General features: G+C 36.1%; 1 protein-coding gene across 2 annotated transcripts; it reads right to left on the bottom strand.

Annotated features, from left to right (window-relative positions):
• Positions 1–24,402, bottom strand: LOC139122484 (leucine-rich melanocyte differentiation-associated protein-like). Of its 2 annotated transcripts, none has more exons than XM_070687883.1 (7): positions 24,235–24,402; positions 21,038–21,138; positions 16,387–16,513; positions 13,270–13,409; positions 11,861–11,987; positions 10,604–10,688; positions 1–3,919 (listed from the first exon to the last, which is right to left on the bottom strand). In XM_070687883.1, exons 1-7 carry the CDS (start codon positions 24,349–24,351, stop codon positions 3,840–3,842), a joined length of 777 nt encoding a protein of 258 aa, XP_070543984.1. In that variant the 5' UTR covers positions 24,352–24,402; the 3' UTR covers positions 1–3,839. The 2 variants fall into 2 exon arrangements, with proteins under 2 accessions (XP_070543984.1, XP_070543983.1); XM_070687882.1 differs by having other exon boundaries at positions 13,270–13,404; positions 16,382–16,513; positions 24,235–24,394.
• Positions 24,403–25,521: the final 1,119 nt, after the last annotated feature.

Genomic DNA, 25,521 nt, shown 5'->3' with positions numbered 1-25,521 from the left:
TTTATCTGAAAATTGACACTTTCCCTCATTCACCTTTAGCTTCTGTAACTAATTTATTCATAAAACAAAGTGATAAAGATATCAGAATACTTGAAAAATAATCCAACAACTGATTTGAGCATTTTTAACCCTGATTCACTACCAGGCTGTGAGTGCTGGATATATAAAATGTAAAATATATTCTTATCAAAGCTAGTGATACTTACATGTACACCTTTGAAAATAAGAAGTCAACATTTGATTATTACGGTATAACACGCCACACGCTCATTTCATGAAGCAATTCGCTAAAACACATCACGTGATGAGAGAATAGATATGACTAGTCCCTACTGGTTCGAAAAAAATGTCGTCAGAGGGTATTTTCTAAAAACTATTTCCCTTGGGAAACAGTTTTTGAAAAACACCTGGTGTTGTCTGCAGCTTTGAAAAAATGGCTGGTGATTAGAAGAAGAAGGCCCAGGATAAACGAGGAGCCTCAGACTATTTTCTATGTCAATAGCATAGGAACCTGAAGAGCTTATTGAATGCAGAGATTCAAGTGCAACTGATGATGTTATACAGTACACTAAGTACATTTTTGCTTCTTTTTGTAAAGAAATTGGCACTTCTGTTCCTGCTGTAGAAAATCGCCCAGTAAACTTCTCTGGATGTATTGTTTCAGTGCCTATACAACACAACGACATTTAAAACAATAACATAAAACTAAAAGCATAAGCATGTGATGTGTTATAAGACATCTACAACCTGGTCTTTCTTCGGGCCGTAGTGCCCGTTTATTATCCCTTCTGGCCGTGCGTTACCAGCAACACATCGCTATACCTGTCGGCCTATGGCCTTGGAGAATAGTGCTGTGGTTCCCATAATGCATGGCCCCTCAGGGTAATAAACAAGTGCAACAGCCCTCACAACCAGGTAAGAGGTGTTATTATAGCAGCTTGAATACATGCTATGTCATTGAAATAAATAAATAGCTCTCTACGAACTCTGCTACTTGACAGAAATTATGCATTGTACTTAATTATTAAAATAACATTCCAATCATTATATACAATCATCATTTTGTAACAACAATTCTGCATAGTTGTAAAATTTTATGAAAGTCAAGCAGGTACAGAAGAGTATTTACCATTGCTTGGCCATGAGTTTCATGATAGAATAAATACTGAAAAAACAGTATAATTTACAGTGGGCTGCAAAACTGCATGACACAATAATGGACCAAGGGATTTGTCAAATTAAATGAAATAAAAAATCATGGCTGTTACCAGTGCCAATATACATTTAGAGCCATTTCACATCTCCTCAGCAAATCACCAGAAAATTTAACAAATTTTGACAACAAAAAGTATGCACTGCCTCCTCTCTGTCTTTCAATGCTGATGATTTGAACTAAAAGAATACCCACTCAAAGTACATGAAATTTCTCTGATAAAATTTTCAGTGACATGACTGGAAATATTTGAAATTTTACACAATGTTTCTCATGTTGCATTGTTGCTACTTAAAAGATGCTACAAATCGCCTCATGGTTTGCCATGAGGTACCAACTCTACCATCATATGCTCAATAGTAAGACGACAAAACAATGTATCTTGTTACAAAATAAAAGAATGTAAAAAAGTTTCATGGATATCTGCAGGGTTGTGTTAAAAACATGGAAATTATGCATCAAGTTTAGATATTCACACAGCTATTGTTTGGACTTCAACATCATATGGTGAAACCAAGGTAGTGATATAATGGTAAAAACTGTGAAGTATTTATGTTTTCCTAAAAGATTAAGTTTGTATAACAATTTATACAGACTTTATTTATTACCCACCATGGTTTCACAGAAATGACCTACTGATAACTGAAAACAATAATGCTGCAGAGTTTTATATGTATTTTACATATTTTCCTAAATTTGACTTGTGAATTGTCTGAGTTGACAACATTTTATTTGCTTATCACTTTTTTAACAAAGGCAAGAATACTTGATTCTTTCAGTTCATTATGCACTTAAAACAACATATTTGATGACATCATCCATGTTGTAGGTGGCTAAGCTATAAAATATTAGTTTTTACAGATTCACTCACTTCTTGCTGCAATGCAGCTGATGTGTCCTCAATGGTCTCACCATGCAAGGTGAGGCTCATAGAATAAGCACAGCTAAACTTGCCAGCAATGCTGGTTTGAAAGAACCATATTACACTTTGGAAAATTTTCTGAGTTTGTTGTACAGTAAGAAAGGTTACACAGTTGCAAACCTGTCAAGAGAGTGAGATAGCCTAAAACTTTGCAATTCAATTTGGAAAATAGGGAAAAATATTTCAAAAATTTAAATAAAATTTCATTTATGTTTACTTTAGTTGATGCTAAAATCATACTAACTTAACATTGAAGTTTCAGCCAGCCAACTTTGACACAAAGAAGTAGATTTTTGATCTGATCAACAGAATCAACATGCAAAGCACAGAAGTGTTATGATTCAAACCAGGGCATGTTTACTGTGCCTAACAGACCCTAGTTTGCTGGAAATAAGAACTTTCCATGCATATCTGGCATTGACAGTGAATCTCTGATAGTTCTGATCAAATTGATGTTGATGTAACTGTTTTATGATAATGGTACCATAGAATATGGTCTAAAATGATGAACTGTACAATGTTGTTGTGTCCACATACAATCAGAGGCTTATGCACTAAATCTTATTGATGTTTATACATTTTGATAATCACCAACACAGTAAACTAGAAACTGACCATGTGGAATTGTAACTGTCATTACTGAGGTAACAGATGAAAATCTAGCTGGTAGAATAACAAATGGAATCTTTCACAGCTCAAAAGACTTTCAATACATAACACTAGTTTGTTGGAGGTTTTAATGTTGAAAATTACGATTAATGACTGTTTTATCAATGCTTTTCTAAAAACTACAACCCCTTCACTGTTTTGTATAGCAAATTTGCAGTATACTTTAAATACAGTCTCACCATCAGATTGAAACAAAATAACATTTTCATAAACAATAAACAAATAATATTATGCTTTCTTAATTTATTTTTTTTTCAAAACTGAGGCTATAAATTCTATGTGGCTTTTGTAATGATGTAAGAGAAAGGTATACCATGGAGTGAAATTTCCAAATTCTCAGATGAATTTTTATTCTATACAAATAAATCATAAATCAATCAACTATTTGATATGTTTTTCATCTAGTCTTGAATGTACAATAGCATTGGATTCATACAACACATGGAATAACAACAAACTAAATCATAAGCAGCAATAATTTTCTGTTGGATTTCTAAGCTTGCCAAGACTTACGATCTGCAAAGTTTTATACGACATGCATCTGTTGAGTTCAATGTATGCAGTTTTATGAGCCAGATGTAATGACCAGGTATATGAAAAATAAACATTTAAGGAAGTGAAGGGTGACTCCCGTGATTTTATGACAGTGTTTTTGCTAAAGTTTGGGAACACAGGTATATTTTTTATGGTGTGGCAACCCCAGTGCCATTTCTGTTGTCCTCTAATATGATTGCATTGATATACCATAACAAAACCCTAGTAAAAGTTACCTATGACAGCCCTTAACGAAACCACTGTGTTAAAATGTGACATATTGTCCAGAAGGAATTTCATAAAAAATGTGTGTACACTGTAGTAAATGAATTCATTTGTGTTCACAGGATACAAGGGGCTGAGACAACACACGTGGCAGGATAATATGGTTGGAAATATCACTTCCTGCTTGCTATATTGACCTTGCAGACAGGCTAATCAGAACCAGGCACTTTCTGTTTAGTATCTCTAAATACCAATGTTAATTTGCGACTCACTTCCTCAGAGATCGTTGTTACGGATAAACCTGTTGCCTTCAGAGTGTCTGCCATAGTAAATATATCGACACTGTCCAAATGTGCCTGAAACAAAAAAATATAACAAACTAGTTAGTAAGCTGCTCTTTGAAACTTGGAAACTTTCAAAAGAAAACTGAAAACGCACATGATCTCTAGGTTATACCACAGTCCCTCTATCCTCCATCCAGAGGGACTGTGGTTATACAGTGTGGTTTAGCCATAGAATGTCAGACAGCAAAACACTATTTATGGATTTTGGTGCAATATAAACTTTGCTGATTGATTGATTTGGATAATATGATACGGCCCAGCTGGACTTTCTTTTGAACTCTTATTAAACGGTGTAAATGTAACCTCCCTTGAATGTCGGAAAATTAGAATGAACAAGTCATCGTTGATGACACAGTCCCCACTTGTTAATGGGTACTTTGATTACATGTCCTCAGAGAGGATAGAGTCCTCTTCATTAATTAGGTCTGTGATAAAAATACTTTGATACAGATAGCGCTCAATGGCCAAGAATGACCTACATACAAAAAAGACCTACATAAGTATGACATAGGTTAATGTCCTTGTACCAACTTTGAATAAAATCGTTTGAGATATGCCTGAGTATTATGGCTCTGTACATGAAAAAATCGTAACAAAATGGCCGCACGGCAGCCATATTGGATCGTATCACATAACAAATTGACATGCATATGTATGACAGTAGTCAATCTCCTTGTACCAACTTTGAATAAATTCGCTTGATACATGTCTGAGTATTACGGCTCTGTACATGAAAACATCGTAATAAAATGGCTGCCTAGCGGCCATATTGGATCGTATCACAAACCAAATAGACGTACATATGTATGACATAGGTCAATGTCCTTGTACCAACTTGGAATAAAATCGGTTGAGATATGCCTGAGTTTTGGCTCTATACATGAAAAAATTGTAATAAAATGGCCGCCAGGCGGCCATATTGGATCGTATCACAAAACAAATCGACATGCATATCTATGACATTGGTCAATGTCCTTGTACCAACTTTGAATAAAATTGGTTGAAACATGTCTGAGTTATGGCTCTGTACATGAAAAAATTGTAATAAAATGGCCGCCTGGCGGCCATATTGGATCGTATCACAAAACAAATTGACATGCATATCTATGACATTGGTCAATGTCCTTGTACCAACTTTGAATAAAATCGGTTGAAACATGTCAGAGGTATGGCTCTGTACATGAAAACATCGTAATAAAATGGCCGCCAGGCGGCCATATTGGATCGTATCACAAAACAAATCGACGTGCATATCTATGACATTGGTCAATGTCCTTGTACCAACTTTGAATAAAATCGGTTGAAACATGTCAGAGTTATGGCTCTGTACATGAAAAAATCATAATAAAATGGCCGCCAGGCGGCCATATTGGATCGTATCACAAAACAAATAGACTTGCATATCTATGACATTGGTCAATGTCCTTGTACCAACTTTGAATAAAATTGGTTGAAACATGTCTGAGTTATGGCTCTGTACATGAAAAAATTGTAATAAAATGGCCGCCAGGCGGCCATATTGGATCGTATCAAAACAAATACACTTGCATATCTATGACATTGGTCAATGTCCTTGTACCAACTTTGAATAAAATTGGTTGAAACATGTCTGAGTTATGGCTCTGTACATGAAAAAATTGTAATAAAATGGCCGCCTGGCGGCCATATTGGATCGTATCACAAAACAAATCGACATGCATATCTATGACACTGGTCAATGTCCTTGTACCAACTTTGAATAAAATCGGTTGAAACATGTCTGAGTTATGGCTCTGTACATGAAAATATCGTAATAAAATGGCCGCCTGGCGGCCATATTGGATCATATCACAAAACAAATCGACGTGCATCTGTATGACATATGAAGTAATCCTTGTACCAAGTTTGAATGAAATCGCTCCTTGCATCTCTGAGATATCTGCGTGAACGGACGGACGCACGGACGGACGGACGGACGCACGCACGGACGCACGCACGGACATGACCAAACCTATAAGTCCCCCCGGACGGTGTCCGTGGGGACTAACAAAACAAAGATCTGTTACCAGTCATGAACACGTGTGAAAATCATTTTCATAATGAAAGGAAATCAGATGCAAATCTGGAAGATTTGAGACATCAAACACTTCTTCCCACCTAACAATATTATGTCTACATCACTACTCGGTTACATCAAGCTTTATCTCAATGGACATTACATTACCTCATTAATCATTGCCTTGATCACAGTAATCATAAACTCATTGAAAAGTCTTGCAGTCAAAAGGTTGATTGAACACGTATAAAATATCTCAAAATCAGCAGAGATATATAAAAGTAGTTAAAAATAGCGTTGGCAACAATAACCATAAGAACTAATTTTGTAGGAGCACAATCACCATTCTGCCTCTTGTGGCTCAATAACTCAGAATGGCACAGTCCACCATTGAGTGTGCCAAGACTGGGACTGTACAGATGACGGCAATGGAAAACTGTGGAAGTGAACTTTGACAACTACATGTAGGCAATATGACAGCAATGGAAAACTGTGGAAGTGAACTTTGACAACTAGGCAATAAGATCTACCATGATTAGACCTTCTTCACCAGTGTGTGCATTGATCTTGAGAATTTCTATATATTGTCTAAATTGTATCTGGGGTCTGTATGCTCTGTCAGTAATTCTATGATTTACTCAGAAATGCAATTGATCATCACTTGAATTAAGCGATGCAATAATTAATATTCATTGATCAGTTTGTTCTTAATTTTTCAGCTTTTACTTAAAAAAATCACAAATATTTTGAATAATTTTTGAATACAAGTCATTGACAATGACATAGTCCCCACTTGTAATAGGAGTATTAGTCTTGATGGGGCAGGGAAATGTGGTCATTAAGAAGTATCACTGGAGTGTATATGTTGAGATCTATGGGCACATAGGTCTATGTCGTTGTTCCCAATTTGAAACACATGAGGCATGTCTAAGTTATGGTTCTAAATCGGGAAAAAAGATCAGACCTCTAACTGTCTTGGCCAGCCAAGAAATACATATGCGCATAATACTGAGATACAAGATGTGACATCTTAAGGCCTAATATCCTATCAGAATTGGAGGGTATAGATATAAAGGACATAGCACTTGTGGTTACGTATTTATCGACATAAACGTATATTTCGGGTCAAAGGTCATCAAGGTCACATGACATTTGGTCACAAAATTTCTATCCTATAGTTATCCCTATATACCAAAAATCAGACATCCAGCTCTATGGGCTTGCTCAGAATTAGATATACGCATAATTAATGAGGTACAGTATGAAGCATCATAAGGTCTCCCATCATACCATATATGAAGGGTGTACCACTTGTGGTTACTGAGTTATGGAAAAATATGTATATTTGAGGTCAAAGGTCACCGAGGTCACGTGACATTTTGTCAAAAAAATTGTATTGCTAAGTTATCCCTATATACCAAAAATCAGACCTCTAGCTCTATTGACTCGCTCAAAATTAGATATGTACATAATTAATGAGGTACAATATGTGGCGTCATAAGCTGTCCCATCATACCATATATGAAGGGTGTACCACTTGTGGTTACTGAGTTATGGAAAATATGTATATTTGAGGTCAAAGGTCACCGAGGTCATGTGACATTTTGTCAAAAAAATTGTATTGCTAAGTTATCCCTATATACCAAAAATCAGACCTCTAGCTCTATTGACTCGCTCAAAATTAGATATGTACATAATTAATGAGGTACAATATGTGGCGTCATAAGCTGTCCCATCATACCATATATGAAGGGTGTACCACTTGTGGTTACTGAGTTATGGACAAATATGTATATTTGAGGTCAAAGGTCACCAAGGTCACGTGACATTTTGTCAAAAAAATTGTATTGCTAAGTTATCCCTATATACCAAAAATCAGACCTCTAGCTCTATTGACTCGCTCAAAATTAGATATGTGCATAATTAATGAGGTACAATATGTGGCGTCATAAGCTGTCCCATCATACCATACATGTAGGGTGTAGCACTTGTGGTTACTGAGTTATGGAAAAATATGTATATTTGAGGTCAAAGGTCACCGAGGTCAAATGTAAAAAATGTGAAAGAGGCTCCCCACCTAACTATCCAAAATGTTTTTGTGTCGAGTTTGTGTTTGATTCGTTGCAAAAATGTGTTCCTACATTTTATCCGATTGTTTGTGTTAATGAAATGTTTGTTTCGCTTCGGATATTTGTAGGGAGGTTTGGATTAGTGTGTACGGCAATGTTTTGTTTGTGTGGGGAAAGCTTATAGGCGAGACGCAGCCGGACCTATGGTGTTACAATGTTGATAGAGTGGCCCTTGACGCTTGCGTTTCGAAACCCGAGTGTGGTTTCTCATCAGTCGCAGTGTAGATTCTTTCCTTAGTTTGTGTTTGTGAAATTTATTTTAATGCATTTTAGTGGTCTTGCTCTTCGAGTAGCGAGGCAAGTATATTAATTTTTGGATCTCGTTGTGAATCCGTTTGGTGGTTCGGTTGTTTGTTCTATGTTTCTTTACTTCTGTAAATTTTGTTTTGACTAGTGTGTCTTTTAGATTTTTCGAAGGTTTGTGATTTTTTGGGCAATAAGTACCACTGCGGGGTACGGATTTTTATGTTTTATGGATCAAGACACTTCTACGTATCATGATCAATGTGTTTGTTGTCGTACATTTTGTTAAATAGTTCGTGTACTTTGTTTATTGTTTGTTCTGTGTCGTCACTGTCTTGTTGTGTGTAATACTGAATGTTTCGTAATTGCCTTTCGCATTCGTGTACGTAATCTTTTGTGTTGACAATGACGATACTCCTACCCTTGTCGAAGGGTTTTCATGGTAATTTGTCTATTGTATGCAAGCTGGTTTATCGCGATTCTTTGGGCACGCGAAATGATTTGTTTCCTTGTTTGAAAGGGTATCTCTAGAAGTGCGAGTTTAGCAGCTTCAGATAGCTTTCAAGTTTTGTTTTTTGTGTTGTTCGTGGAGTCCAATTTTATGGATATTTATTTATTGTTTTTTTCGGTAGTTCTCTTTTTGGAGAATTTGGTGGCCCTGAAAGGGCCGTTTGGTATGGGTTTTTGTGTAACTCTTGGTACGTTTGTTTTGGCGATGTGCCTTGTTTATGCTTCTTTTCGCTGATTCGATGTGTTTGGTGAGTAGCTGTTTTGCCTTTTTCTTCTCACCAGCGTCGCTGATTTCGTTGATTGTATCGTTGGCTGCCTGGATCGTGTTGTCGATTCGTGTGTTGTTTTCTTCCTGATGCAGTGGAAGATAGTTGTTGATTGACTCAACAAATTTAAAACCACTGTGTCTTTCTTGTTGACGCCACTTTGTTGTAAGAGCTTCGTCTGGTTTATGGCCCGGTAGTTGTGCTCTTACGTTGAATTGCAAGCTTCGTGGGACCACTATTTCTTGACATTTCTTTTTGACATTTTGTCAAAAAAATTGTATTGCTAAGTTATCCCTATATACCAAAAATCAGACCTCTAGCTCTATTGGCTCGCTCAAAATTATATATGCACATAGTTAATGAGGTACAATATGTGGCGTCATAAGCTGTCCCATCATACCATATATGAAGGGTGTAGCACTTGTGGTTACTGAGTTATATATATATTTGAGGTCAAAGGTCACCAAGGTCATATGACATTTTGTCAAAATATCTGAGATATCTGCGTGAACGGATGGACTCACGGATGGACTCACGGACGGACATGACCCAATCTATAAGCCCCCTGGACTTCATCCGTGGGGACTAAAAACTGTGTCACTGCATCCTTTTTGCAATATGAATACGATGAGAAACTATTTTCTTGGCCTTATACATGGGAGTCTATGGAGGTGAAAACTAAAAAGTCCTCTAACACGACCAAATTTGATCGCATTGTGAAACAAATCGACGTGCATCTGTATGGGGTAGGGTACTATCCTTGTGCAAAGTTTGAAAGAAATTGACCTGGGCATGTCTGAGATATCTGCGTGAACGGACGGACGGACGGATGCACGCACGCACACACACACGCATGGACATGACCAAACCTATAAGTCCCCCCCGGACGGTGTCCGTGGGGACTAATAATAAGTGTTGTTAACTTTACAGCACAAGTGAGATCAAGCTGATGCAATGTACATCTGTACTACATGTGTATATGTATATCTGCATAGTTCAATTCTGAAAAGTCAACCCTAATAATATATCTGTTCAAATAACTGTATTTTCGCATATCCCAATGAAATCCCTGTTAGCTTAGAGGTTGGGATAATCAACAGTTTTCTTTGGTGACTATTTAATGAAAGGGCTAATGTTACTCAAACAAGAAACTTGAAAAATATGTGGAATATGAGGAGTGTAGAGAAGTAGAGTAGCTGTTTTTGATATATGCGCATATTTGCTTTGTTAAGAGGAATTGACAATCACTCTTGTGAGACAATTTTGATTAGGATATTGGAAAAGACAGAGCAAAAGCAGTCTCAAGGGGGAAGTGCAGTATTTGGCACAGACTAATATTTACTGTAACCAAACAAATTTGTGTTGACATGTGGATATGACAGGTGAGATTCATTATGAATTTTACACTTCTCATTCATCATCTCCATGGAAATAATCAGCTGTAGAAACTGATAAGAATGAACCCATAGATAGAGATAGATAGGGTACAGTATGAGAACAGGAAGGGGCTTACCTCTGTGTTGACCGCCCTCTTTCACTGAGCCTGGTAAAGGTGTGTAAGGACTTGTAGGAGGGGATTGACTGTCCTCACCATCAAACTAAACACAAAGAAATAAATGTTCAATATATTATTTCAACAGACAAGGTTGAGTTCAAACATCTTGATGTTACAAAACCTATTAGATTTCTTACAAACACAATAAGAAAAACAAAGTTTTCAAAAAGAATCCAAATGATTAATAGAACAATGATTAATCCAGGTTTGAATTTAGAACATGCTAAGTATGGCTTGCAGATTTTGTCCAGTCTGATACAAACAAAATTGTTGTAGTGCAAAGGTCATGAGCATACTATTATTCAAATATTTCAGATTTATTCACACCTTGATTTGGGTCTTCTCCAGTCAGCCGTCTTGCCTCCACACCCCCATCCCCAAGATAATCCCTTCGTGACAAATGCCTAGTACTGTGATGATAATTTTGTTACCGCACCCATAGACTGGACAAACTCTACTAGCAGTATTTCTCATGTGATGTGCATGGTTCTTATTGTACTGCTACAAAGAGGAACTACATGTATGGGTCAAGATTGTGAGCTTTGAATATTGAAGCCCCAGTAGCTGTATCTTTTCACATTTTACATATCCCCACCAATCGTTGGAAAGATGTTTGGGATTCCAGTCAATAAGTCATTTTGTCTTTGAAAATGTCAATATTTCAATCCTTGGTGATGGCCTTGGTCAATTTAATTTCATGTGCTTACTTTATGTGTATTTGTGACAGCTATATTTGAGTTGTAACTCAAAAATTATTTAGTTGTTAAAATCTACATTGTGTGTTCATCACCAATGTTTGAAAAATGTTCTGTGGTCACATTTCAGTAAGCAATTTTACATAAGCTACATTTGATCTCAATCCATATGATCACAAAAAGATACAGCTCATGGGGCTTTAAATCAAATATTTTGATAAAACAAATGTTGGGAAATGCATTCCAGATTATTTTTGAATATGATTTGGCCTACTTGCAAGAGATGAGATAACTACAACTCCATAGTAATTGATATGGAATTATTAGCATACTACAATCATATGTATGAATGGTCCATGCATTTTCAAACATTTTCAAACGTGTGACTGGAAAATACAATTTTGCAAAGTGTTCTTACAGTGGACTTATTCTGTGCATAATCCAGAAATGTAACAATGTACCAGATACATGAATTTGGCTACCAGTATTTATAGCAAACTGGGATTACAAGTAAACTTACTATTTCTTCTGGTGGTTTAATTATTTTCATGTAGGAACCTACTCGCTTCGCCTCTGCTCTTTCTGCTGTTGTCACCGGTTTTGAATCTAAGAATTTCAAATTGTTGAGCCTAAAGATGACAAAAAACCTGGAAGCGAAATGATAGAGTTATTTCTCACTTGAAAGTGACTAATCACATGTTATTTGACGGTGACTGCAAAATAAGATTCAGTTTATAAAATACAGCGAGAACTATAATATAGTGTCGGCTGTTCTTGTCTGAAAACAGCCATTGTGAAAATACCTGATATTACTTTATAATAAAACAGAACTCACAATAAGAATGTGCGATTAGCATGTAAACACTGATATAGGTGATTTAAAATAATATGTTTGGCTCTGCAATAGGCAGGTAGGGCCAAAAGTGTTTGGAGTATCATTACTGATATTAATAGATTAAAATACATAAATTTCATATCCATTTAAATTGAATGCATTTGAGAAACACTCAAAGTGCTTCATTGGTCAATAGTCTCCATTTCCTTCTTTGTATGCTGAACTTTTGAATGAAGTAAATTTTTTCTCATTCCAAAGTTTACTTGATTTTCGAACATGATCAAAAAACGTTATTTTTTGGTCATTAATTTGACATTGATGTAGCAATAGAGATGCATAAGAATACACAATTTTGAACAATTTTCGTTCAAAAAAAGAATCCATTATTTGCTTGATTCATAGACATGCCATATCACCAGCCAGAGATTTTTTGTTTTAAAGAAGAAGGCATGCAAGTTGATCATATAAGGTTCTCTATAAACAAGTAAACCAATTTTATGTAGAGTTCTGTTACATTGTCAGTGCTGGATAACAGGTAAGAATGATTGAAATTTATTCCTCTACTTATGAATGCAGTCACCATCTAGAAATCTAAAGATATATTTTCCCATTTTCTACAATTCATTTGGACACATTGCGTGCTGGACATTTGCATACCAATCACTGTGACTATGGCAGCAACTGTATGTTCCAATAGCAAATATCAGCAAACTCTGAACCTACTGATAAATTCTGAGGCCATATCAATTTTTAAGACAAAAATAGTACTTTTACAGTAACGCCCAATCTGTTAACCCACTGTATCCTGTCCAAAATTTTAATGTAATTATTCAAAATAATGGTTATGAAACTATTATTTCAACTCATATATGTAAGTTCTAAATAGACCAATGTTTTGGCAGAACTTTCCTTAGTGCACTACATTTCAAAATTCGGTCACCTTCTTACAGTGGCCCCATATTAGCAAATTTGGTCCTGTTAATGAGGACTCAGAGATGGAAATGTTTATCAACAGCTCAGTATCCAACATGGCAATCTATTGTTGCTTTCAATGTACACAGTCACTGACTATGAGAACTAGTTGCTATGGTTACCTGTATCGTTGATAATCTTCTTCATCTTTATCAGAGGAAGACAGTTCATTTGGGCAAGCTATGTTTCCAAGGAGACTGAGGTAAGTTAGTGATGGAAGGTTGTCCCGTACCTTGGCAACAAAACCATCAATATCTGTAATGTAACTCTGTTAAGAAATCAATTGTAGAACACTGAAAATAGGATTAACCCACCATCTATCATTTTTATTAGACATTTCTCCTTTCTTGTTACTAAAAAATCATTCCTTCTTCACAACAAGGCTTCTTTGATAAACTGAAGATATCTATAACATCATCAAGGCAAAATATTACAAGTTTAGAAGACTGACCATTATTTTGGTAGTCTTACTTCCTAACATTTCATTTTAATTGTAGCCTGGATAGGATATTACACAATCTATGTCAGGGTCACTGTAGTACTTTGTACAATGTCATCCATCAAGCAACAGACCTGTATCAGCTACCCAAGGTGAACCTCCCAGTATTGGGTGGGTTGTTTTACACATCTGCACATTTTATGACATCAGACCAATCATAGAAATCAGGCTGCTCGAATGTCTGTGGTTTATGGATGTTATAAAAATGTAGAAATGGTTCTGTACAAGTACAGAATAGACTGAACGAAGTTCAGTACACCAGTGTCATTACATGTATTACAGTGTGTACAGTGTATGGTAAAGGGCAGAAACTATACACCTTAACCTGGTAGCAAACAGCAAACAAATACCAGTATCTTGCATAGATTAGTATATCTTATCTTTCAGAATGACCCAATACATCATGAATTACACTATGATCACATGGGATACCACACGCTGCTAATAATGACACATGCCTATCCCTACAGTAGTACATACAGTGAAAGTATCTCAAACACAGATATATATCCCAAGATTTCTGATCTATATTAAAGTAATAAATAGCAAAATGGCAATGCATAGTATCATTGATATCCTGATTAGTCTAATCTACATTAAAGTACTAGTGTATAATAAAGTACAGCTGGTGTTAGTTGTGCTGCAGGCAGCCTGCATGGAGTGCTATACCAATGATTTACAACAGTGGATGTTTGTATCTCCATAATACTGGGGTCACATTGGTATAATGCTAACTAAAGGTCACATGGCCCAGCCTCTCCTGTGGTTGATGAATGACAGAATGTATATTGAGAGAATTATTTCAGAACACTGTAAACAGGTACAAAGCTCAACTGCTACATGCAAGAAATGATAGTGGCAGATGATGTTGTTGTTCTTATTGAAAGAAGTCCAGACACAATACTTCCATGCAATATATTTCATAAAATGTCAATGACACTATTCAGTTGTGGAAACTGTGTCAGTTAAACAATGTTTGAATGAGCAATGAATCATTTGATGGGTCAATCAGATATGAAGGACATCTCAAGAATTCCAATCACATACAATGATGGAATAATCTAGTCTTATTCACTAGAAGGATAAATTTTATAATCATACTTGTACAGCTGTAATATCATATTTATTGATATGTTGTCAATATTACTGAAACAACTACACTCAAAATCACCTTACTTTGCAAAATCAAAGTTAAATACATATGCTGATATTCAGATAGAGTATTAAAGGAGTTAAATGCTTTAATATTTCCATGTGATCAGCAAACACAACTTGGAACTCTAGATACATGCCATGTGGGCGAAGATAGCTAGAAACTTGCAAGACGTTGTGGCAACCTGGAACCAGCCACTTGCCAGTGATATCAAATGTATTATCCCTTTTCCTGCACATAGTGTTCGTTCCTATGAACTCAGCCGGTTTGTGTTGTAACATTACATGTCCCAGACACCACATTTTAACAGCTTGTCAACTTTTAAACTCCTAAACACAAATAATGTTTTTACACTCATTCTGGTTAGATTTACACCTACACAAACATTGTGATTAAAACCAGCTTAAAGGGAGGAAGTTGTCCAATCTGTGGCTGTGCTTATATAGGACCCATACTGTGGGTATGTACACACAACATATCCCAACATCCCTTGTGCAAATCCAAAATTCTAAAATGGCAGCTGTATTGAAAATGGTGACAGCTACTGAAGTAACTTCTTTTAAATGAAATTATAACAAAGTTTATTTAGGCAAAGTCTTGCAGTAATTAGAAAGCTACAAAACTGGTGACCTATAAACAAGTATTAAACACTGAATTTGCGTCACATTTGCTTAAAATTCATCACCACTTTCTGGGAAGAGGTAATGTTTATCAATAAGAAACAAACAGGATGACAAATCCCTTTAATCCTGATAGTTACAGATCATGGTATCAGTCTTGTGTGTCATGATGATCTCAGTTCTACGTATCTTGGTTTTAATCTTGATTATGAATGACATGACTTTGATTTTATATATTGCATTTTTAAACCATGTACATCAAGTGTTAGATCTGACAGCATCAGTAGAACACATCTGTATTCCCTTTCCTGCAGAGTCACAGAAGATAAGAAACATCTGATGTATCATATATATATATATATATATATATATATATATATATATATATATATATATATATATATATATATGATCTATACTGTATATGGGATCTATATGTATAGGATCTATATCTATATATGGGATCTATATGTATGGGATATGCCTGTAAATGGGATCTATATGTATAGGATCTATATCTATATATGGGATCTACCAGTATATGTATAGGATCTACACCTGTATATGGGATCTATATGTATGAGATCTATATCTATATATGGGATCTATATGTATGGCATCTATACCTGTACATAGGATCTACTAGTATATGTATGGGATCTATACCTGTATATGGGACCTATACACTATGTATGGGATCTATACCTGTATATGGGATTTATATGCATGGGATCTATACTGTATACGGGATCTATATTTATGGGATCCATAGTGTATATGGGATTTATATGTATGGGATCTATACCTGAAGAAACTCATCCAGCTATTAACTCTGGCTATTCTAAGCACTGATTATCTAACTGTATGAAAACGAAAGTAATCACATCCACATGTTCAAGTTGGACGCCTTACCACATTCTTACCAACTGTGTAGCATTTGAATGTTCACGTAAACTTAAAAGGATATTTTGTTCTTGTTTAATGTAAGTGTCCGTAAATTGGTCATGGATGGAAACTGGAGATTGTCATCTAGATCATTGTTGTCCAGAATTAGCTCTTCTAGTTCAGGAAACTTCTCTATACCAGAAAGTGTCCTGTCAAGAGAGGTTGATAATTACAGAAAGTGTCCTGTCAAGAGAGATTGATAATTACAGAAAGTGTCCTGTTAAGAGAGGTTGATCATTACAGAAAGTGTCCTGTCAAGAGAGGTTGATAATTGAGGTGGAGCTGCATGTTGCCAACACAGTTTTTTTCAAAGCAATATTTCTCATCATATGTGACAAGGAAAGCCCCTCATAATATATATTTTCAAAAAGCAGCCTCTAAAGTTTAGTATGATGGCAGTAGTTACTCGAAAGTTTAAGTGAGTGTATATTTGGGGTAAAAAACCTCAATTTTGGTAGAAAATTTAAGTCAAAACTTTACGCTATTTTCTGAAATGTAATATTTCACTTGAAAGAAGAGTATATGTAGAAAAAAACGACTATTTTATTTTGCATTATTTATCCTCATTCTAAAATGGCAAGGGTTTAAAGACTGACACTCAAAAAAAGTGATTACAATTATGATCAGCAAAATTAAAATGCCTTTTTATTCAAAATATAAGAACTTTATTGCCAAACAAAACAGTCGTTTTTTATGTAGCATTTAAAGAACATAATTTGAACATTTCAGAAAATTTGACTCTGCCAGAGTCTTTGAATTTTGAAATTGGGAGGAAAAAGAAGCCAGGAAATCGGGTGATTTGCATACATTTGCATAAATTAACACTTCTGTATCACGCAACTTACAACAGAATAAGTCCATTGTAAGAACACTTTGCAAAATATGAATCCAACCAATATTTTAATCTTGGGTTAACAACTTAAATAAAATTGAATGAATACTTACGAAAAAGTGATTTTTGATCAAAATTCGCTGTGTTGGGTGCAGGGCCCCCTTAATTGATTCATTGGTGTTCTGCCATGAATGAAGGCTCCATTTGTTTGACCTTACCCATCAACAAACAGTAATGATCACTTTTTTTATTTTCTTCCTTCATTATTTATGTACTATATATCTTCTATCCAATGTTAAAGTGGGAAGTATATGCAATTTATGAATTCAAAATTGTGAAAAACTGAGCATGGTATCTTACCCCAAAAATTATCTTTTAGAAAAGTAAAAGACAAGACTCAAAATTCATAAAAGTTTTACAAACTCCACAACACTAGAGGGTTATAAAACTATAAATCTCTGAAACGTCGGGTGTAATAATAGCAAATTTGACAAATTTATCATTCCATTCATTCACATTTAACCTTTACTGTTAAAAGTCTTAATTTTATGTTATAGTATTGGGAGAATGTGAAAATTCCATTCACTGTATAAACTTGGAATTAATGGTTTTTTCATTGATTCTCATGAAAAAACTGTCACTCTTCAACATCATTTTATGAAAAATGAAACATGGTGACTCCATCTTTTTTCTTAAATGTTTTATTATTTCATATACCAGACTTTAAAAATCCCTAAGTCAGAAATACAACAATACTTTCAATTTCTCTGATTACACATCCTTCAGCTTGTCAACAGAGCATCTGTACATGTAAAAATGCATTGTTATTGTTTACCTTTGAATTCAGAATTCACTTGTCAACAATAATAACGCAGTGCGTACAAATACAGATGATTTGACAGGCTAAAATACTGGGTATCTCAACATTAATGCAGTGTATACATATACAGATGATTTGACAGGCTAAATACTGGGTATCTCAACATGCACGGGGAGGAGAACAAGAAGCTGTAGTTGACATAAAGAATAAAAATATTGGAAAAAATCCTAAACGCTAAAGCTACCAGCCCTTTAAGGATGATTGAGTCTCTGAGTTGTTACTATCAATTTTCTTTATTTTTTCTGATTTGGAGATTAATATTCAACATTAAATTTATGACAAAACACAGTACTGTATGTCCGCTTAATTTCTCATCTAGAAATATGTATATTTCTCCCCTTTGGAAGCCAGAACTCCTGGACTTCCTGTATTTGTGGCCCTGGCTATGTCTACTTTATTACAAACAAATTTCTTATGATGAGGACTGTAAACATCACTTGGTTATGTGGAAATTTTCCCTTTAACAGTCTGTATCACCTTTTGTGCTGTTTGTGCCTATAAAGCCACAGTAATGACTAATGTGTAATTCCACTTTGTATCACCTCATTGAAACATTCAAACCTTCAGAAAACAAGACAGTTGCACAATTCTCACTACAGTTTGATACTGAGCTGTATACACATTGATTTCTGTTGTTTCATTCCTATGATACGCAATTTACTTGTATAAATTACCTCTTTGGGTGCGTTCACAAAACACAGTTAGGGGGAGGGGGGCTGGAGGAATGCATGGGGGGTTCGAAAATGTTTGGTAGTAGAGGGGGGGGACTTGACAGTTTTGCTCTACCTATGGGCGGGACCTGAAATTTATTGGTTCCCTCTTTTACGATTCCAAGGTTTGGTTGGAAATTCAATGAAATTTAAAAAGATTTTACAGAATTTAATTGTTTTAATGTTAGTCATAATTATACAAGATCTAGAACCAGTTCGTATCATTTCATTACTTTTGTCTCGAAAACTAAAAATGTATGAATTTTTGTTATAAAGCAAACAAGTAGGCCTAGTATCGGGTAGAAGCTGCAACTGTTGATGAGTTTTTCAATACTTCTATGCAATTATTCAGTTTGTTGACAAAATCCTGCATATAGGAATATTGGGTGATAATGGAATAAGAGTCAAGACTGAAAGTATTTGTCAATGATACAAATGCAGGATACATATTAACAGGCTGTATTGGCAAGCTGAATACTGGACAGTTCAACACACTGTAGGGAGTAGAATAAGAATGCAGTTGTATAAACTAAACAAAATTATTGTCAAAATCATCAAAGTTAATACAGCTACTGCCCTGCTACTGCCTACAGGCAGTGTCACTGTTACTGTATACTATAGCAGTAGTGACAGAGATAGCTCTGACTATGAAGTAGCTGAAGACGAGTTCGGGTAATGTGACACTCATGACGGTGAAACATATTTGTACACAAGATCAGGCAAGAAAGCAACACATGGAAGACCAGGAGACTTGAAAGTTATCAGGGATTTTTGAGTTCTGGCGTATGAGATAGGGGTCACCATGCTTGATTTCTAAATTTCCATATTCACATTGTAAAATAACACTATAAGTTTAACTATGCACAGTAAAGCTCTAATTTAAATGAAAAATGTGTGACTAGATGGAATTATTTTAATTTTACCAAAATTAATTATTTTAATTTTACCAAATTTACCATTATTTTACCAAAAATTTCAGCAATTAAAACATTTATTTGATGGAATATTTTAACCTTCAAGTATTGTCAATTTTGTACAACCTATAGGAATTCACAATTTGCATACTCTTTCATGGTCATCATTTTGTGTGCTCTTCAGCAGGTGCCATTGGCGTGGCCAGATCGAGTTGGATTAACTCAAGTCGGCTTTGACAGAAGAATAAAAAAAGTCCACTGATGTCTTTAAAAGTGAATCAATTTGAGAACTTGCCTTAGGAATATGGCTCTACAAACTGCTAATAACAGGTAGTGTTGAACATTTCCGAGCAGAACTGCCAAATAGATGTTTATATTTTCTTTGCGTACATCCCTAATACATATGCAGCTATATGATCAGTGTTCTCCCCAGGGCAATCAGAGAGTGGTGGCTGCCACTCTTCAATTTTTGGTAAACAATAGAAACTTATTACCATAACAATTATTGTTATGCAAAGTGGTTTCAACTCTACCAGAAAATCCTGGGAAGAACACTGATGATAATTGGGGAGGGGGGACTTGAAAATTGTTTAGGGCCCCCAACTAATGGTTGGGGGGCTGCTGGAGGAATCATGATTGAAATCTTTTTCATTTTCAGATCCCCCCTCAATACCCTAAAAAATTTTCAAGTCCCCCCTAATTATCATCAGTGTTCTTCCCAGGATTTTTTGGCCGAGTGGAACGCAGCCTCAGATGCACTATGCAGACAACGTGTTTATTTTTCTAGCATGAAGAAGTAGAAAGATACTCCACTGGTCATGGACACCAATGGTGTTTTCAAATTTGAGAACATACTCTGTTCTAGTACATATAGATCTTGTGAATGAATGTATATGTTGCTGAGCCAATTAAAATACATTGCTGACACGTTTCTGACCGATTAAAATCGGTACATTGACTCACCTCAAAGACTCCAAGTATTGTTAAGAACACTGGTTTCATGATTTAAAATCAAACATTTTAGTCAGCTGGTCTGTGATGGTCATAACTGAGTACTGGTGTAGGTTATATGTATGTGACAACAGAATTATTTACTACTAGTGTTAAAGTATCAATGAATTCAGACTGGATTTGTTTACTGACTGATAGTCTGAATGACAACTTTTGTTGGTCCATCCATGATAAATCATAATTTATCAATGGATATGCTGGGCTTTGACAAGGTCATTTTATTGAAATACACAACCTTTGGTTTTTGAGCTTTATGGTAAAACTCAAACTGTACTAAAACTTTTAACTTATTGCATGTAAAAATGGCAAATAAAAACTTGACTTACCTCAGACAATTAAAACTAAGATCTAACCTCTTGGCTATAGGTCCATATTTATTGCAAAGAAAGTCTGGTATTGTTTCTATTTCATGTGCTACATATGATATCTGAAAATAAACATTGAAAAGGTTATTTTCTTCCAATCTTTATAGTAAACATTTCAGATGAAGCAAATTCAAATTACACCATTAAAATATTAGAATTATTATAGATAATGTAATTAACATGTAAGTAAAGGCCAAGTTTGAAATCAACTGAACACAGTATCTGCCAGACATGGTAAAGCTTACAAAACACCTTACTGTATTAGCATGACATTTCTTGAAAACAAGTACCTTAACAGAGTCAGATGCTGAAAAGCTTATTGGCAAAAACTTGATGAGAAACATGTTTCAACCTTGGGAATCTATCGTGTAGCATAACATACATGTACACGGCTACTCTGATGGACAAATACAACACAACATAGAGATACATAGAGATATGGAAATACATTTATACATGATGTTTCTTATAAAAGTACAAAACACTGTGTTTATAATATCGATGTAAAAGTGTTGTCTTTTAATTCTTTGCACTTTATAAAATTCTAATTATTAATTACATTATTTTGACAATAAAGCAAATTTTTGTACACTGCAGACACTCTTCACCAATCTGTTTATACAAATATTGAAATATTGATGTCTGACATTCAGATCACATTCAGAACAAACTGTCCTGCCTTGTATGCAAGCAAACTTTATAAACTGATGGAGTGATCATGCTGTATGACAATCATGCAGCAAAACTATCAATGTAAACACATTTCGGTAAATCCCACATTTGTCTCAGCTTGGTTTATGTGTTAGTGATATGCAAAGATCAGTGTTAGTGATATGCAAAGTTTATCTATTTCATCTAAGTTTAACTTGAATTTCAAAGTAAAATCAAGCAGGTAATGTTGTAGTTTCCAATCCCTCCCACTTGTGTTTCCTAGTCTTAGAAAATCAAAAACTTAAGTGACTTAATGATCACTTTATCATCTGTAAAATTTTGGCTTGTGATATACGTACACAGAGCTAGAATGGCCAACAAATCAGCTGAAATGAATATTTGTACACATATACTTTCCTTATGTACTCTTTGATATATACAAATATGAGATGAACTTGTCAAATGAAAGTGAAAGAGTGTTCATTTTTTATGCTGTACACTGGACAAATTGGAAAGCTTTTCACTGATTTTGGCTGGAAATTTTACCATCAGAAAAATATTCATTTTTCATCTATGAAGAAGGATACAGCCTCTGTGGACACCCATCTTGCCTTTGCCACCTACAACTTAATATTTTACAGTGCCTATTAGAAAAACTTTTGAACAACTTAGAAAGCACTGAAATTAAAAGTAGGAAAATAATAGGTAGTTAGACAGTCTGGTATAAAATACAGATTGGGAGCTGCTGGAAAATAACTCCCCACCCCCCAAACAATGTTGCCAACCGGTAAAACTGAAAATAACCTATCAATGCCCACAAAGATTTCATCACTTATCTATCATGATCCAAGTCTGTTTTAGTGGTATTAATTTTGGAAGGACTGACCACAATCTACTTCTGTTAAGGTAGGATATATTGTGGTTTTGATAAACACAAACCATAGCAATAACTGTAATCATAACTTTAAACCTCTTTTACATTTGATTTGATGTGCATCCTCCAAGGAATGTCAAAATGACACGGATTTCAAGTAAACAAAGTGCAATGACCAGTGTTTCATCTAGACAGGGGATGGGGGATCCCCCTGTTGACATGCTGGAACCCCCTAGTAATTTGTCAAGGGGGACCAGTCCCCCCCCCCATGAAATGGTGCACTGTCAGTCACACCTTAGAGATAAAAGTAGAATACATGAACTGGTGAAATCCCCCCTAAATTTTCTCAGGGAGGAAAATCCCCCTGTTGATGCCATCCTGGATGAAACACTGAATGAAAGTTTTTTATGTCTTTATCTTCAACAAGAAATATGTTTCATGTCCCTCCATAACACACTGTCTGTTTTATTTACACACAACCACAAAAGATGGGCGACAACTGGCATGGATCAGACTAGCTGCAAAATTGTAGCTCTACGGTGAGGCGGTCGGTGAGTTTTGGTTTTTGCGACCTCGCTCACCAGTAGAGCTACAATGCCGAAGGCCCTGAAGCATACAAAATAAGCACGCTGCACATGGCACGGCATTTTGATGTAAAATCCCATATATTTACTACATTTGGTCATACTGATTTATCACTACTGAAGATTAAACACTATACTACACTAACCTTGTCGTTTATGGGGTTTGCTATTTGTTCAAATACGTCGATCGCGTTCCAAAAACATTTCTTGGAGCCGCCATTACCAACTTCCGGTAATGGCGGCTCCCTGAAACACGCTCAATGTTTATAAAACGCGATCGACGTGTCTGTGCTAATACCAAACCCCATAAACGACAAGGTTAGTGTAGTATAGTGTTTAGTCTTCAGTAGTGATAAATCGGTACGACCAAATGCAGTACATATGTGGGATTTTACATGAAATGCCGCGTCATGTGTGGCGCGCTTATTTTGTATGCTACAGGGCCTTCGGCATTGTAGCTCTACTGGTGAGCGAGGTCGCAAAAACCAAAACTCACCGACCGCCTCACCGTAGAGCTACAATTTTGCAGCTAGGATCAGACATAAGTCCGTGTACGCTGTGGTCTATTTTTTACATCCATGACCTGACATGCCACTGGCCAGAAGAGTAACTCGAAGGAAGCTTTTGAGATGAAACAGTACGACAATATGTTACGTGAGGGGTGTATCACCTGTCACGAGGAAACTAACTAAGCTGTTAGACCAATTCCCTATTGCGTCACTTCTTTCAGAACAAGATGTTTTTAAATTGACAGGCCGACAATTCATGCTTTCTACACGTTAGTATTACACCGAAGCTATACGAACTTATACGAAAGTGGTGTATATGGAAACCGCTTGAGAGACAGACATTGTATAAACCTTACTATTGTACAAAACCGTCACCGAGGTGTATTACACCTCACTCCGTACACATTTCCTAAACTTACTGAGTAACTCCTGAAGGGTCTACAGGCCAGGTCAGCTGATGTCATGATGATTTGTCAGGTGATCAAACGCTTGTGTCTCGGTACATACTTCCAAATGTGTTGCTCGTTTGAAACAACTTACCTGACTCTCAGCGAAGACGGTCACATCATTCGCTTCACTATCGCCATTTTCATTGGCAACTTGCGCTCTTTTGTCGTTCCAAATGTCTGTTTTTCCGTCCGACGTGCTGGCAGCCATTTTCCTCAGTTAACTTTAATTGTGGGGGCGCATTTCATCGCAGAAACCCGGTGCATGAAGTTAGCCTTGGCATTCACTCAACTTTCGGATTAAAGAAATCGGTAACTTAACAGTTATGCGTACCAGTACATAGAAACTAAGACAATATAGATACAACTGCTCTTATAGGTGCTATCGGTCATTCTTCTTGCGTCTTGGAAGATTCCTGATTCATAATAAAGTAACTTATTTTCGGGGGAGCATCCGAAAAAGTATTCGAATTCGAACTCAGTATGACAGTTCGGATCGACGTGCCTTCAAGGGAAATCCCACGCGTGGGGAAATCCCTTACAAATGATCTTATTTCGACCTGCGAGGTGAAAGTTTCATTAACACACAGTTTCTATCTCCCTATAGCCTGGCCCTGTTCAATGAATAACGGCTGTGGCCATGTACTTCTAAAAGTAAGGGAGCCCTCATTATTTACGGCCTGAGGGTTGGTGGAATCGGGATGGGGTTTACTCAAAAAATTCAACTACAGGTGGGTCGCTCAAAATGTGGAGAGGAAGAAGGGGGTACTCAATTTGATTTCTAGACGTTTCGGCACCAAGTCGTTTCGGCCCAAGACGTTTCGGCCTCCCAATTTAATTACGCCACAAGTCGTTTTGGCACCAAGACCCAAGACGTAGTCGGCACCGCTCAAGGCTAAGTTTACCTGTGGCCGGGAACTAGTGCTGGGGCGTAATTTTACAAATCAAAGTACTAAAAAGTATAGTGTCAACTATAAAACATTCACGTACGTCATTTAATTAACATGGTAAGAGACCGTAAGAAAAAGCTTCATATCATTTTCAAATCTGTGCTGCAAGTTTATCGATAGCAATAGCCGCCAACACGGCAAAAGTTTGAAAGCGGTGCCGAAACAGCGCAATTAATGCACATACAAGTACTGGTAAGAACACAAAGGTAACGCTTACGAATATGACGGGTCAGTCAATTTACTAAATAGTTTGAAAAAAAATCGAAACGGATGCCGAAACGACTTGGGTTACGGTGCCGAAATGACTTGGGGTCGGAAATTGAGAGGCCGAAACGACTTTGGCCGAAACGACCAGTTTAATACCCTCAATTTTTGGTGCAAAATAAATTGAAACACCACCAAGATTGCACCAATGCACACATTGATTTTTC

This window comes from Ptychodera flava, chromosome 22 (genome assembly GCF_041260155.1).
Source record: "Ptychodera flava strain L36383 chromosome 22, AS_Pfla_20210202, whole genome shotgun sequence".
NCBI classification, from domain to species: Eukaryota; Metazoa; Hemichordata; class Enteropneusta; family Ptychoderidae; genus Ptychodera; species Ptychodera flava.
The sequence above is the reverse complement of the archived record's forward strand: the minus strand, read 5'-3'. Positions and strand labels throughout refer to the sequence as shown.